General features: G+C 38.4%; 1 protein-coding gene across 1 annotated transcript; it reads right to left on the bottom strand.

The window, feature by feature from the left end:
* Positions 1–494: 494 nt before the first annotated feature.
* Positions 495–16,314, bottom strand: MYOZ2 (myozenin 2). The gene is made up of 6 exons (XM_039723058.1): positions 16,157–16,314; positions 15,504–15,607; positions 10,302–10,471; positions 8,769–8,898; positions 7,188–7,371; positions 495–926 (listed from the first exon to the last, which is right to left on the bottom strand). Exons 2-6 carry the CDS (start codon positions 15,577–15,579, stop codon positions 695–697), a joined length of 792 nt encoding a protein of 263 aa, XP_039578992.1. The 5' UTR covers positions 15,580–15,607; positions 16,157–16,314; the 3' UTR covers positions 495–694.
* Between the last annotated feature and the right edge of the window lie 167 nt (positions 16,315–16,481).

Here is a 16,481-nt window from a genome sequence, read left to right on the forward strand (position 1 = left end):
GTATGTTTGACATAACCAGTCATTGCTGGGCTTTTTAGTTGTGAATAATACAAACATTCTAGACATCCAGGAAATACCTCTGTACTTTTTCATCCCAGTACGTAATCCTTGTCATTGCCAAATTTACTGAGTTTTCTGTAAACAAATCCAGGTGACACAGGCACTGATGTGCATCATAACAGCTGAGGAAGAGTCAGAAAGGAGGAAAATGGCCTGAACATGCTGTCATTGAAGTAATAACACAATTCTTACCTTGGGCTAAAGGCAGGGTTTGGGAAGAAGGTTGATTTGTCAGAGCTTATCTAGAGCAGGCAGGACTTGGGGTGCATTGAGTGCAGAATTTGCTTGGTTTTTTTTCCCTAAATTACCGTACCTTTCAAGTCCCTTGAGAGCAGTGTCACTTCTTTTTTCTTGGTACACCTGCTCTTAAATGACATGTAAATGTTTCAGAAAGTAAAATAAGAACATGTAAACACAAATAGAAAACATCACTGTCATATTTTCCAAGTTACTTTATTTAGCTCATGTTTACAGATGAAACCGGGTGCCAGAAAAGAGACACTGCATCCCACATCATTAATTATACTCCAGCTTCCAAGGAAACATTTTGTCAGTAGCCTTTAGTAATATTTGGAGCAAAAATACACGGATGTGCAGCTTTGAGCGTTTTGTGCCATGCAGAATGCAGCCTCTCTCACAGGTCCTCTGTTTCTGGAACGGTGTTGGATTCCGCAGGCTGAATGAACACTACAGGGACATTTTCGGATGTCCATCCTTTGGGAGTCCTGTTGAAGGATCTTCTGGCAGCAAGAGGGTTTGCAAGGATCATGAATCTGGGGTCGTTTAGCATCAGCATATTATAATCTGGTACCTTGAATTTAACCAGTTTTGATGCTCTCTCAAAACCACCAAAGGGAGTGGCAACTCTGTAGATATCAGAGAAATAAAAGTTAAATGTGATCTTAAAAATACTTGTTTTCTTTCCCTCCCAGAAACTGAAAAGAACAGATTTTTGTTCCAGTTCCTTGTTTACATTTTCAAGCTTCAGGAAAAAAAAAAACATTCTGTTTGTTTTTCTGGGAAACTCTCTTTAAGATCTGATTAATTTCTCTTAGATAAAGCTTGCAGCCTTTTCAAAAATTCAAATGGATGGAAGAGTGAAGAGAAAAAGACATTACAAGAAAACCATGTAATTAGTGAGTCACAGTTACTAAAGTTATTTTGTTGGTGATAAGTTGATAAGTCTGAAACTGTAGCTCAACACATTCTCTCTAGCAAGTAATTAGTTCAGAGACTTCTCACCCCATTTTCTCCTCTCCTCAGCTGCTTGTTCCTCCCACTACACTATGTTTCAGCACCATATTGTTGTACCAGTTAGAATGTATGTGGGTTGTGCTGTAAACTTGGGTCGCTTCTGTGATCTGGGTTAAACAAAGACCCTTCAAAACAGAGGAGCACTTCAAAATCCAAATTATTTCAGCAATCTAGTTTATATCAGTATGCTCGAACAATTGTAGCAATACAAGTGAAGAGGAGTGGAGCTTAATGAGTGAAGCAGAAAGGAACAGCCAAAGACAACAGGCTCTGGAATGGGTGAGGACTTGATACGCCAGCTTTGTTTCTGAAGAAAATGTTTATGCAACTAAACCTTGAAACACTGTTCAGCCAGTATTTTTAATGTTATTTAAATGTAGATTTTCCCTCAGGCAGTAAGCTTGAGAAACTGGAAGATAAGGAATATTATGAGCTGGAGTTGACTGTTACATGCATTTGCAAGTAATTTAAACCAACAGTATTTCCAAATATCTCCCCTGATCTTCTGTATATACAGGTTTCAGACTGAAAAAAAAACCTTGAGTTTTCCTGTCACTTCTTCCAGCCTTCTTTGGACAAACAAACAGACTATGGTATGTGTTCTGCATTTTGATCAGCTGCATAACTTTGCTGGGATATATTCTAGCGAGTGAAGAGTGTCAGATTTTTAAACTGCACAAGAGCATCTGATTTCTGCAAAAACCAGACATGTAATGGCATGGGAAAATTAAGTTTTGTTGAAATGTAACTTCAACAGCCTTGGTATATTCTGCGCATGGTAAGAACAACATATCTGCTGGAATATCTTTCCAGTAGTTCCAGCTATTACAGGAGAAACCCAGAGAAATTAATACCAACAGAAACAGAAACTAAAAGAGACTGTTTGAAGATCTGTCTAGGATTTTCAGCAGGATAAAACCCCTAAGTTTTGTACTAAGAATGAAGTACACATACACAAAAAGAAGAGATTAGTTCAGAAAAATGAATCTGTGACATGAAAGAAATGGTGCTGCTCTCTCATTAAATGGATGATTCACTGCATTTTGGTACGAGCAGCATTTGTTGAAGGGGATGGTGTTAACTCCAAAGCATCAATCCTAGGAGATATAAAAACTCATGCAAGCTCTGGGCATGCACCCTCACTGAGAGAACACTGCTTTAGATTAAGCTCTAAAAATGTGTCTCAAATGATGATAAGACAAGATGCTGCAGAAGCAGCAGCAGCCAGTCCAGGCATTAAACTCTTTTGAGGTCAAAGGAAATTGTTTATCTGAAGTTGGTATCAAGCCTGTGGTATCAAGCTTTTCTTGTGGAGCTGTCTTCCAGGTCACAATGTCAACATGGATACCTATGATACTGATTAAAAATAATTGCTTGGTAATTGGCACAGAGTGAATGTAGTGATCTACATCTCACCGGATAATAAACATTGCTTTAATTGCTGCCCTAATTATGATACACATTCTCACATTGTTGTGATGTTTAATTACGATTGATGTTTATATTAAAAGGATAATCAAAATAAACAGAATTGTAATAGTGGTATAATTTGCAAAACAATTCTGTTGTCTAAAACATCCTCTTTGTAGTATTTAAGGGTTTTAAATAGACATATTCCTGTATGTAACAGAAACAGGAGGGCTTTCTTAGGAAATTCAAGTATCTTTTGTGGCAAAATACCCCCCTGTAGCTGCTGCAACGTCTGGCCTCAGAGATCTCTGCATTCCTGCCTTATAGGCAGGGGCACATGACGATTGACAGAAAGGAGAGTACAGTAATTGGCTAAGAGATGTTGGTTTTCCTTTACAGCAGCAGTAAATATATTCTTGTGAGCAATAACTTGTCTGACAACATGGTGTTGTAATGACCTCTGTTGTGTGCACATCAGCTGTGCTACTTGAGCTCTGATTCATTGTATAGAAGCCTAAATCTCATGCCTAAAAAATTCCAGCAGTCATTGCTCATAAGGGCGGAAATGCTGGTTCAGAGCCATAGGAAATGACACCAGGAAGTGTAACAGATTGTTTAATATTCACTTTGCATATTCCTAAAAAGTAGGTGCTTGATTTAACAATAACTGGCACAATCATGTTTATTTTTACATGTTGTTTTAACAGGATATCTTTTTAATTTTTTAATCTTAGTCTTTCTTATTGAGTATTATATTGTCTCAACATAGGAGACTGCTTGTAGCTAATGATTTGGGAAAGTATGAAGAAATGTTTTACCTACATTAGATTAGCACCTTTGGTTACATAATCACAGACACATTTTAAAATGGGATCATCATTCGTAGAACATTTTGTTTTTTGTTAATTCTGGGAAAAAAAAAAAAAGATATGTAGGAGCAAAGAATTTGACCCTGCAAAATACTCAGAGCTTCACTGGAGCTTAGTGCAAGAGCTAATGCTAATTTCACAGAGGTATTTTTGTGCTAAGGAACTGGCTAAGCACCCAGCTCCCACTAATCTCACATCACTTGAAGTTAGCACCCAAAATTCCTGTGAGACTCTGGATCTCAGCATTTTATGATAGACTTCAGAATCCATGAATCGATGAAAACAGAGCCCAGTCCAGATGGACTGAATTCCTGTAGTGCTTTTGAAAGAGTAGTCTTTGGGAATTGAGAAAGCTGAGTAGAATTTGCCTGGTAGGAGAGGCAGAACTAGTCTGACTCGCTTGTCCTATGTGAGTAAGATGTGGTGCTTTGTATGTTACTCATAATCCTACCTTTGACATTTTATCCAGCTCCAAGAAAGCAGATGGAATAAAGGTACTAATTTAAGTAATATTATAAACTCCTTAGCAAATGCAGATTCATGCTGCTTTCCCACAGATTCATTACTTGGTGCTTCCACACTGGTAAAAGAGACAAGAAATTTTTTCACTAGCAAATGCTTCTTCAATCCTAATAGGAATGAAACTCCAAGAGAAGCCAGATGGCATGGTCTGTTCTGCTGCTTTTCTCTGCTAGCACAGATTGGTTTTATGTCTGAGGAGGAGAAAGAGTAGCCTGGTGTGCACAGTGTACTCAGAGCCCCTCTGAGCCCCACTCTCCTCTGCCCAGTGCTGGGCTGTCAGAGCACCGCTGCCTGTCTCACTGACAGCCCTGCCTTGCAGCACAAACCCTCCTGACATTTGCTGCCACAGCTCTTCCTCCAGAACTGCGAGGTCCCTGCAGCTTAAAATGAATACTACACTCCAAAAAATACCTCTATGAATTCCTTATTTGTTTTAAAAAATTCCTTAGTGTTATAAAAATTGCACTGCTGCAGGGTCCACAGCCACCTCTTCACTGCTGGACAGTGGGGAAAAAATCTGGATGCTGTTTAGTGCTGAAGATACTTGTAGCTGTGTATGTGTGCCTCAGTTCCAACACATCAGATCTCCCTACCCGCTCAGGTTGTGCTGCTTTTCCAGTTTGTTGTGTAACAAGGAAAGCTGAAAGGAGCCTGAAATGCTTTGTAAAGTCTGAGTGCCACTTCAACAGACACCAGTGAATGAACCAGGAGGTATCCCAGGCCCATTTCCCTTGGGAATCCTATGGCTCACACTTGCTGTTAACCACACCCCTCCTGACTAATGGTGACTGTAGCAGTGCTTTGCAGGATAAAAACACAATGGCGCTTTACTGGCTGATGAAGCAGGATGGAAAGCCTAGATAGATACCCTCACTGATAACAAAATGGTGCCATTACATCACATTTTAATTGTTTCATACAATATAATATGCTTTCTCTCCAAGACTGCAATTAAGCAAGCCAAGGATGCTGTGACCTAGATGAACAGAATGACTTAGTAGGATCTAGACACAGAAGTCCAGTTAGTGTTCTTCTGCTGGATAGCTTGGCATGGCAGTGTGCTGTTTTAAATCCCATCATCAAACACTCTACTGTGCATTTTTAGGAGTATAGACATCTAAGTCATGGCTGTGAAATCCTCTTCAAGAGAAGAGTATCTTGAATTTTAATTTTTCAAATTCTCAAATATTTTTAAATCTGCTAGAAAACATAAGTGTGACTGTAGCATGTAAAGCTTTTCTAGGGCTGCCAGGCATCCTTTCCTACTGGATATCAGTTTTCTTCCGTAGAAAGAAGAGTTGTGGTGGACTACGTTTATATATTTTTTCGTTTGAATTTTACCAGTTTCACAGTCTGTATCTGGATTTGTGTACTGAATTTTAGGTTTTTGTGGCAGTTACAAGGGAGAGTATTGACTTTTCCCTTATAAGAATGCACATATGTTCAAGAAATTCAGACTCTGGTGAGCCACAGTTCTGCCATGTCATACAAGGAGAAACTCCACATAGAAAGAAATCCAAATAGTCAGTGTTGTGAAGAGGGCAGCTAACAGAACACAGGGCCACAGAGACAGCCTTAAAATCCACAAAGAAGCCATCAGACACCGTCTCAAGACTGATATCCCTGTTAATGGAGTCTCTGTGCCCTGTCTGATGCTGTCCTTCACAATAATGACTAGCACCTCTTGTGAGAGGGAGAACTGATTCTGTCTCCATGCATTTGTATCTTCAGCATTTTTTCTTGGGCTCTCTTTTTTAATTTTTTTTTTTTTTTTTTTTTTTTTAGGTTACAATAAGCACAGTATGTAAACTGTGCCGTCACTGTTCTGATGTTGGCAGCTGTGGCACATCTCTGACTTGCACTTGCTATTTTGTCTGCTGAGAAGAGCGTGCCACACAAACTCAGTTATTAGTGTGGCAATGTATATTGCTGCTAGGAAATCAGAACTAATGCAGTGTCTGCAGTGCCAATTTTGATGTTGAATTGTGTAATGTTTTAGTCCTTGCACTCATAGTCGAGGCCCACACCCACATCAGGAGCACAAGTGATGTTTGTGGTATATTTCTCTAAGTTTGTGTTGCCATGAACAATTTTGTTTTTCAGTAGATTGCTCTGACCTTTTGAGGAGGGGTTTTGGTTTGGCTCAGCTGTCTGGAGCTCAGCAGGGTTGTCCATTACTTCAGTAAATAAAAATAGTGTAAATGGAGTGAAAGAAAGCAAAAGACATGAGTAAGAATTTGCATTAAACTTTAAAAAACCCAGTGTTGTCCATATAGCTAGAAGTTCTACTGAAAGCCATGATACACTAGTTACTATGTAAGTAAAACAGTGTTTAATCTGTTAATTTGTTGCTGAAGGTTGTCAAATATATAAAAAATGTTACACTGCAACAAAAGAGAAATCTTTTAGCTATTTAGTGTGAGGGATTGGTTGTGGGATAAAGTTCATTGCCTAAACAAAGCCATGTGGGCTGTATTAAAAAAAGAAATAGAAAAAGAGTACTTTGCATTATACAACTTAGAAACAAAGTTCTGACTGAGAGATCTGACAACACCATACTTACTGAAGTCAACCATAGGCATCCTGAAAGGAAATTGAAGCTCATATTTCCCATGTACTGAGTACACTGAATCACAGAATCAAAGAACCATAGAGTGGTTTGGGTTGGAAGGGCCCTTAAAGATGATTTAGTTCCAGCCCACCTGTTATGGGCAGGGAGACCTTTCACTAAACCAGTTTGCTCAGAGCTCCATCCAGCCTGGCCTTGAACACCTCCAGCAGTGGGCATCCACAGCTTCTCTGGGCACTGTATTCTGATACTTTCTTTCTTTCAATATTTTTAGCCCTTTATTTTCTGTTTCTAGTTCTACAGTTTGAATTTGGGCCCATACTTTAGAGATAGGCTAATTTGCTCCTTAATGCTCTTGTTTACCACTTGGAGTCTCTGTGTGTGTTCATGTTTATGCATACATTTGCAAACACAGGTTGTAGGATTTTTAAAGCTGGTGGAAACATTTTATTTCATAGTAATTGTCCTCTGGTCAGTAAAATTCAGTGCTCATTCAGGATTACCTGTTAAAGCTCCTGTAGTCAGGCAGTTCCGGCTTTGCTTCAGGTGTAAAAAGTTTAGGATATAAAGCTTCCAGCAGTTCTGGATCATCCCTAATGGCTTCTATCCAGGGAGACTGGTAATACTTTGGCACAGCAGTAGTGTTGAACTTTTCAGGAGGAATTTCTTTCAGTGGTCCAGAATATCCTGCAATATGATCAGGGTAAAATGATTACAATGATTCTTTGTGTTTTCTGCTTCCTTGCCACCGTCCTGTGCAAGCAGGAGCTAACACAGCAGAACTTCTCAGTGAGTTAAAATGAACTGTTGGGTCAAGTCACCAGGCCACAGCTACACAGAAACAGAGATCTGGCAGGGGAGCCAGATTTGTAAATTTGTAGCCTTTTAGACAAATAACTCCTCCAAAGTATTCCAACTTCTTTTGAGGCTGAGTTTATTTTGGTTTTTTATAAATTTGTTTTTATTGTAAGCATTTGTTTGAAAACAGAGAGTACCTAGTCCTTGGGCTAAATTAACAAAAAGATTTTTAAAACAGACTGCTGATTAAAAGTAAGATAATTCTACCTCTTTGAGTGAAATTTTCCAAAAGTACATCTACATCTAAGTCTTTAAATGAATGCTAAATGAATGCTATTTCATAAGCATTTCTATAAGCTTAAACCTCCCCATGGCTTAGTACCTACTCTGACCAGACCTTTTTTGCCTAAAGAAAGGCTTGAAGATTTCTATCATGTCTTAGCAATGGAAATTACCTCTGTTTGCATTGTGTTTGGCCAAAGGATGCACAGAGCCTCAGCAGACACCAGCAGAGCAGGACTGACCTAGTTTACATGGACTGGAAAAGGTCTGCACAAAACATGCATTGAGTGATTCTGAACAAAGAATGAATTTGTAAAAACCACGGTCTACTCATGGATAATTCATAAACAGGAAGAAGGGCTATATCACTGAATAAATTAATTAAACAAATTAGCCTTCTCTAGTCTTTAAAGAATACAAAATAAGGCCTTCTTGTAACTCACTCCTTTAAATAAAGCCAACAGTACCCTCACAGTTAAGGATTTAAAAAAGAACAGTTTATGCAACCAGAGGCAAATTCCTTTCAAAGTTACTCCTCTCTAAAGGGCTCCAGCAAAATTTAGTGGCTTCAGATTTACATTTATGGATAATTAAACTACAATGGATAGCTGGCTGACTGTTGAGCAGGGTGTTGCATGTTGGAAACAATGGTTTGACAAAGAAAAATCAATATATGAACGTAGTTTTAAACAAAAGGATCTCTTTCTCAGTGTTTTTTAAGATGTGTATATATAGGAGCAGTCTCTCTTGATATTAAGTTATGTTTTCAGTTTAGAGAGAAGTAGTGCAAAATGAATATCAGATCTTTTAAAAATGAACAGAAGCAACTAAGAGCATCACTTTACATTTGTGGGAGAAGTTCTGATTAGTCACCTGACTCAAATGTGTCTATTTCTAATACTAGTATATTCTTGTTGAAGATACTGATTTCCTTTAAAAGGATAATTTCTTTGCTGTGCAGTGAGACAATGTAGTCAGTGTCTGCAGACACCCACTGGAGTTACCTGGGGCGATGTTGTCAGGGTGCGGAGGGCTCCGGGGGTCAGGTGTGTTGGGAGGTGTCATTGGGGCATGCTGGGGGATTCCTTCCACACTGAGGCCATCCATCCTGACACTCTGGATGGGTTCTCCACGCTGCATTCAGACAGAAGAAAATAGCACTTCAGGCATGGCATTCTCTGCACCAGTGCTCTGATTTACAGGCCAGATCTTATTTCCAGCATGCACAATACTAAAGACACTGTGCTGCTGTTTGGTAGAGTATTCCCTTCACACTTACATTGTCTAAGTAACCAAAAACGAGCAATTTTTTGGTCACTAGACACTAGAAGCTGTTCTGTACCTGCCACAGCCACCATGCTACCCCAAGGGTCAAGAAATTTGGCAAGTTTGATCCCTTTGAGTTTCAAAGCATTGATTCTTCAAAGCTTCTCTTCCCATATCAGTTGAAAATTTGCTTCATTTGTTGAACTTCTTTTGTTTGGGATTGTCTTTTCCTTTATTTGTAGTAGAAATAACAACTTCAGTGCAGGTCACTTTCTGGAGATTCATGATAGGCTGTTATTTTCCACCCTCCTATTGGGATATCGGTTCTAAGGAAACATCTGAAGGCTTAATCATTGTTGCATAAATATAGAATTAGAGTCTCATAAGAAGTCAGCATCTTATTTTAGCCATGACACATAGGCTAAAAGCAATTTAAATATAGGCTGGTTTAGAGTAAGAGTTTCTTGAATAAGAAAGCAAACAAATAATACTTGTTTAAACTTGAAGTAACAACAAACAAAGATCAAGGCAGAATGTTTTCTAATCATCCTGAAGTATGTTAGAAAGATTAACTTTGGCAGGCAGAGCCCTAAAGATGATGCAGACACCACCAGCGGTGCTAAATAGTCACTTAGGGGACAGGAGCCAGAGGCATCATTTTTTCATGTGTTGGAATGTCATACTGATTGTAAACCAAGTGTATTCTGTGGTTTTGGGGGGAAAAAGTGGACTAGAGGGAAATGGATCTGTCAGAGTGTAGCAAAATCATGTAATTACATGCAGAATCCTGACAAGATTGATGGTGTGCTCGGAATTTATCTGTGTAGCTTCTAATATTCAATAGAGGGAGAAATTGGGGGGCAGTATTCATTGATGGGCTTTTAAATGATAGTTTAATAATAACCTTGGGTGATCAGTGGAGTTATTCAGATTTTTTTACATGGGATTTCTTTTGTGCAAATTTATTTTAAAAATGCAGATTTCTCAAAGCTCAAACTGGATCTCATTTTATCCCAGTGTAATTTAAAGTCTGTTGAGCAACTTATCAAAGATGTTGCAAATATCTCTACCGTATAAAAATAAATGTAAATTTATTTTCTTGCCTATGGGATCTCGTTTAATAAAATAAAATTGGCTCACTCCTTCTTAGCCTCATTCTAGGATTTTGCTTTCATTTTTCCTGAAACTACAAGTAAATCATACAAAAAGTGCATCACGAGCACCAAAAAACCCAGTGTAGAATCACTAAGAAGTCATTAGAAGCTACTCACATTTCTTGGCTTGTTGGCCACGTAATGATAATTTTCATATGTGTATTTGTCAGATCTCCGCTGGCGCCGCTTGAAGAGCCTGGCCCCTCTGTTGCTGAGCGTCGACAGTTCCTCCACCATGATATCTCTGGGCGTGCTGACCTTTTTCCCAAGGTTCAGGGTGGGTGAGACTGCAATGCAAGGGGTAAGTACAAACCTCTGGTTGTCTTAAATGTCTGATATTCCATGCTCTGCATCTGAAATCCAACAACTTGTTCATGTTTATTGAGCTAATACATAGCACAGTGTCACATGGTGTTAGTGAAATGAAGCCTTCTTCCCGAATTTTGGAGATTTTTGAACACCACAAACCTGTATTCTCAAAGATGATAAGCACCTCAAGCTCCAAGTTAGCTGTTTTCATGATCAGGTCTACAGTGTCCTACATACTACATTAATAGCAGGCTAGTGAAAACTGGCTTCTGCTAAAACTGGGAGCAAAATTCCTTCTGATCCCAGGTTCCCACATAAAACCTTCAGTTAACTTTTTGTGTCCTGCATGGGATAAATAAGAGATAACCCCTTTTAAACACACCTACTAGTTTCTATTAAATGCTATTTTTAGACTGACTTTCAAAATGAAGCTCAAGGTATGGAAAATGAGTCCTAACAAAGAATTACAACATGCTTCTAGGAATTTATTCATTTAGGACCTTTTGGGTTTTTTTCTCTCTAAGAGGAAACTGAAGTACTGGATGCATATTTCTTTATTCCCTACTTGGGGGAAACTTCTTTTATGTCTTTATTCACATCCTGTGGAAATTGAAAAGGAGACTGCATTGGCAAGAGATGGGGAAATCAATCAGGATTGTAAACAGAGAATAGGAATGCCAGAATTCCTATGGGCATCTTCATGATGGTGTCCTGGAAGCTGGGATGCTGGTGTCACTGAGCAAGCTATTGCTTGGTGACTGAACTCTCACTGAATGTCCTCAACCTAGAGATAAAACTTAAACCTTAGAATACAGAAACCTAAACACTGAAGGAACTATTTTCTATTTATTCATTTTTGCTTAGAGCATTGCAGAATTTAAGAAATATAGCAATAATAAGACATTCTATGCTTCACATATTCTTATGGTCTCCAGGATTTAAAATTCTGAACTTTGACATGTATTTTAATACATTAAAATGAAATGAGGACAAATTGCACATAATACATATCCTGCTATCAGAGTAAGCAGAGGGGAGGCCCAGTTTAAAATTAACATTACAAATTAATTAGCTGCAGAAGGTACCTAATGCCTAAGTCAATATTGCATATGAAGGGTTTTGTTTTTAGTAAAGGGCACGTTCAGCCTGGCATGTGTCTCCTAGTAACTTTATGTTGGAAAAACAATGTGATGTGCTGGCATTTAGGAAAACTTAGTGGAGACAGATATATTAAATATTTAGCTGAAGATGGATGGACAAGAGTTTTCCACATAGTACATCAAACAAGTAGATGGGCCCTAGAGGGCACCCCTGTTGATCCATTTCTATCCATACCAATTTCAACTGAATGCTTGCAGTGGATTTCAGTGGAACAAGAGCAAGTTAACTGGCTCATGAGCTGGATTGCGCATTCCTGCTTTAAAAATAGTGTGTGCAAAGAATCCTAACAACCTCATGTTATTTAAGAGCTAGTTGCAAAACAGAGAGTTCTTAACATGGGAGAAAATGACTCAGCTTGCCCAGTGTATCCCTATCAGTGGCTGATAGTGGTGGGATTTTGGCTCTGACAGGGAGATAACCATACTGGTTATTGGCCCGTGGCCTGAAATTTAGACCTCAAGTGATATTTTGATTTTATCATTTCTCAAAATGACTGCAGGGGTAGAGGCTGCTGGATGGCTTTATATTAGCAAGAAGAAAGAAACTGACCCCACAATTCAGCAACATTTTCACATAGAAAAGTTTTTGTTGTTTGTACACAGAATGGGGAGCGTGCACATCCTGAGAGAGTGGGGAGCCAAGGCAGTTGCAGAGCTCTGTCCAAAGCACTCAGGGTTCTTCTGGGACACTCTGGATGTTATCTATTTTGGGCCTTGCTGTTCCCTTACATGCACACTGTTCTTGTTAATGTTAACTGAAGGCTCCAAGCTACTTTGTAACCCACAGTTGTGTACTTTTGTTTATCCAGGCAGCATCCCAAAATCATAAGTGTAAAGTTAATTTGAATTCCTTGCCAAGTAAAATCTAATCATCTGTCTAGCTTTATGATGTGTCTAGGGATAGTTTCAGTGTCAGTGCAGATAAGGTGATGGAGAAGGAGAGAAGGAGGACATTTAGGGGATGGTAGAAAGAGAAAATTAATGTCATAAATGAACATTGAAAAAGTAATATTTAATGAAAACTTAATTCATAGTTTAATCCTAATCTTAATCTTAACCTTTTAGCGTCATTTCTTTAATTTTCTTCTGCCAAGTCCTTCTTGTCCTGTGCTTAAAATCACAGCAGATTGTATTTAAATATGATTTATATAGTCCCTCCTGCATTCATCACCTAATATTCCTTTAATCCTTCAGTTTACAATCTTCTAAATACCTTAATCTGGACTATAAACTTTAATGATATTTATTAGAAAGTGTGTTTGTTGTAGTATCAGAAATAAGATCTTTTAACTCTATCAGGAAGACAGTTAATCACATAGATACTGAAGAATACATTTAAGAAGTAATGTAGAACTGGATGTGGGATTTAAGTGATGAACTCCAAGGGCTTCCTTAAACATTTGTATTTATATACATCCAAGTTTTTCTTTACCAAGTGTTCTTAGAAATGTTCTGATTACTCCAAGTCTGCCAGTGACAAACCCAGGGCTTGAGAAGGTCGCTATATGCACCCACTGATTTACTCATGCAGTTTCTCTTTGAGGCTGTGAGAAGGTTTAAAGTTGGTGTCTATTCCTGCAGCATTTTATGATGTGTCCACTTTAAAAAATGGAGCAAAGTAATGTCCCACAAGCCAATAGCAGAGGGGGACTCCACCAGTCTTGCCCAGAGATTGGTGATGTCAGACACTGGCAAAAAATTTGGCTGGTTTTGGACAACTGTTTCTGCTATGAATGTTTTTTAACAAGGAAGTGGAGAGTCACTGTTTACCTGAAAGCATTATAATAAAAAGGGTCTGAAATAAAAGTGGAGTAGGAACACTTACACCATTCCAAGGTGCTAGGGTTTGTGTTATGTTACAACAGAGCCTTTTGTTATTGTGTACCTGGGTTAGCAGTGGAGAGTTTCACAGGGCTGTGAGACTGACTGGAACTGTACATTTAGTTCTGATGTAAATACCAGTTGCAGGACTGTCATTAGGAATAGTAATTCCAAGCCCAGGAAGACAGCAGTTCACCTTCTAGATCTCAAATTAAGATCATTGAATTAACAATTCAGGGCAAAATAAAATGTCAAAAAATAGTTAAGCTGAATCTAATTAAATGTGCTATTTCTCCTTGGTTTTTCCAAGGCTTGTTCAGATTTGATCCCAATCAATTGGCTTATACTTTGTGTCACCACAGCTTTGCTTATCCTCCTCTTTTCATTCTGGCTTCACTGAGCTTGTACAGTTATAAATTTCAGTCTCTTAACACAACCATTTCATGGACTTTCAATTTTCATTAACATATAAATATCTCAAGCACCCGAAGAAGAGGCAAAAATAGAATTTTACTAAGAGTTAGAATTGCCTTCAGTGGCCACATATCACAGCATATCATGCAGGATAAACTGCCATAACTATGAGTATGAATCTTGACAGCAAATCTGATAATACGTAAATAATAAAAGGGAAGATTATGTGAGGCAAATGTTAAGCATCAGCATGGATTATCCAAATACGCCAATGATTTCAAGAGCTGTATGCTACATTTATTAGTATTGCTATGAATAGTAGCAACATTTACCATGTGAAATGCCTGGTTCCAAACAAACATATGAAAGACTTTTTTTTCCTTTTGCCCTGAAGAGCTTACAGGCTATTTCAGGCACATGTAGTGCTTGGGTTTACAATACCAAAAAAAATGGGGTTGCAATGAAATCTGGAAGGACAGACTGGCTTTCAGATTTGAGTGCATGTTCAGTGGAGAAGTAGGAAAGAGGTATTTGTTTAGGAATAGAAACTTCAGGCAAAACCTCTGGAAATATCAGAAGGAGTAGGACCAGGCAAACTTGTAGCTTCTTGTTCTAAAAATTCTTAAGTCCCTCACCCTACTCTTCATGCAATCACAATGGTCATCAAGTGAGTGCAGAAACCATCCACGAGTTCTTTGAAACAAAAGCCCACTGGAAAGATTTTTCAAAACTGGAATTCCATGTTCAATATTTCATCCCATGAAAGTGGTAGAACTTTCACTTTCATAAATTCTAAATATTTATGCGGCTCCCTGTTTTTGCAGTGGGGATTGTAGGGTGCTTATCACTTTTAGAAAATTGATCTTTTATGCAGATGGTAGAAAAGGCTTCATGGGCAGGATTGGAAGGCTCTCCAAAAGCATCCAGCACATGCCTAATGAAAGCCAAGCAGATTTGTATTCCCAATGGAGTTAATTGCTTCTTAAGGTGTCATGCTAGAAGAATAACTTCAAGAACCTGTTTTAGAAAATCAAACAACCTTCCCAAAAGTGCCTGTATTTTCAGTGCAACTACAGAGAAGTAAAATGTCTGTCAAATAAGATTAATTGGTGGCTATGCATTAGAGAGAATGCCAAATGCTAGTAAAATGTGTTAGTTACAAAAACAAGAATTGAGAGGAATGGAGATGTGAACATTTGTTTCAAATTTTTTTTATAATTTATATAAAAAGCAGAGTGAAACAGACAAAAAAAAAAAGCCAAACCAAGAGGGTACAAATCATTATGTTTCTTAGATGATAGCCTTTTAATGTGGAATGAAGTCATGTTATTAACCCCAAATAATGTTCTGAAAGGCTATCCTAGCAGAATGTACATCAGCTGTTAGATTACTTCATTCCTCCACAACAGTTGTTCATCTGAAAATAGCTTTCAAATGAAAAGAGGCAACTACAAAAGGATTAGTTACCATAGGCAGCATGATACTCCCACAAGATTATTTATGGCAAAACACCCAGAGACAAAGCTGTAAGAGAGTTAAAGTCTATGATTTAAAAAATGTATTAGGGAGGGCTAGAGGACATTGCATATGTAGTAAGCTGGGTTCAGTGCTATACCATTTCTGTGTATTTCATCCATAATGGCTGATGCTTGCTCTTTCCTCTCTTTGGCCAGGGCAGAATCTGATAACATTGTGATTTTCTGATACGACTTTTCCTTGCTGCAAAAAAACAACACATTTTTATATTGTTGAGCCAGTGTGCACAGTTTGGCCAACTTTCATTCCCAACAGCCTGTTTAGAGTGGCTGAACAGTGAAGTCAGGGGTTTCTGACTGAGAAATACTGCACTGCAAAATGCACTGGCAGTTCTTGCTTGCAGACAGATGTTAGGACATGTTTTGATGGATAGAAGATTCAAAGGAATGGACTCTGAGTTGGTTACATAAATTCTTCAGCAAAAATCAGTGTCAGTGGTATAGGCCTTCTCACATCTACTCGCTATGCTGCAAGATGTAAATTCCTGACTAATTTTAATTTACATCTTGGTTTATGCTTTCAGAAATGTTACATTTTGAAATTTCTTAATGTAATAAAGAATCTGAGGAGTGAAACTAGTTCCTCTGGCATCTATAAAGAAGGTGCATTTCTGACTAAGTAAAAATATAAACATTTGTTAAGTTGCAGAATCAAGAGGTTACATAAATGTCTTGTATATGACAGTTTGTAGGACAGACAATGTCAAAACATTTCAGGAAACAATACACTTACCCTACTGTTTTGTTGTGCAGATAAAAAGCGATGTCAACCCTTTAGCTGAGGCTTCAGAAGTTAGTTATGCATGGGGATGACCTGCCTGGTCCTGGATGGTTTGTACCCTTGTGCTGGGATCTGCATGGTACCTAGTACTGAGACAAACTGGGGGGCTGATCCTCTCCAAAGGGGTTGGCATCCAGCTGACATCAACTAGTTATATATAGAACCAAACACTCCAGCCACTCATATCTTCCTGGCAAAAGAAGAGAACTGAAAAGATTCAACTGCACCCACAACAAAGAGAGGTTATATCCCTTTCAGAACTTATTGAAAATTTGAT

The sequence above is a fragment of the Passer montanus genome, unplaced genomic scaffold (assembly GCF_014805655.1).
Source record: "Passer montanus isolate IOZ18808 unplaced genomic scaffold, ASM1480565v1 scaffold108, whole genome shotgun sequence".
Lineage (NCBI taxonomy): Eukaryota > Metazoa > Chordata > Aves > Passeriformes > Passeridae > Passer > Passer montanus.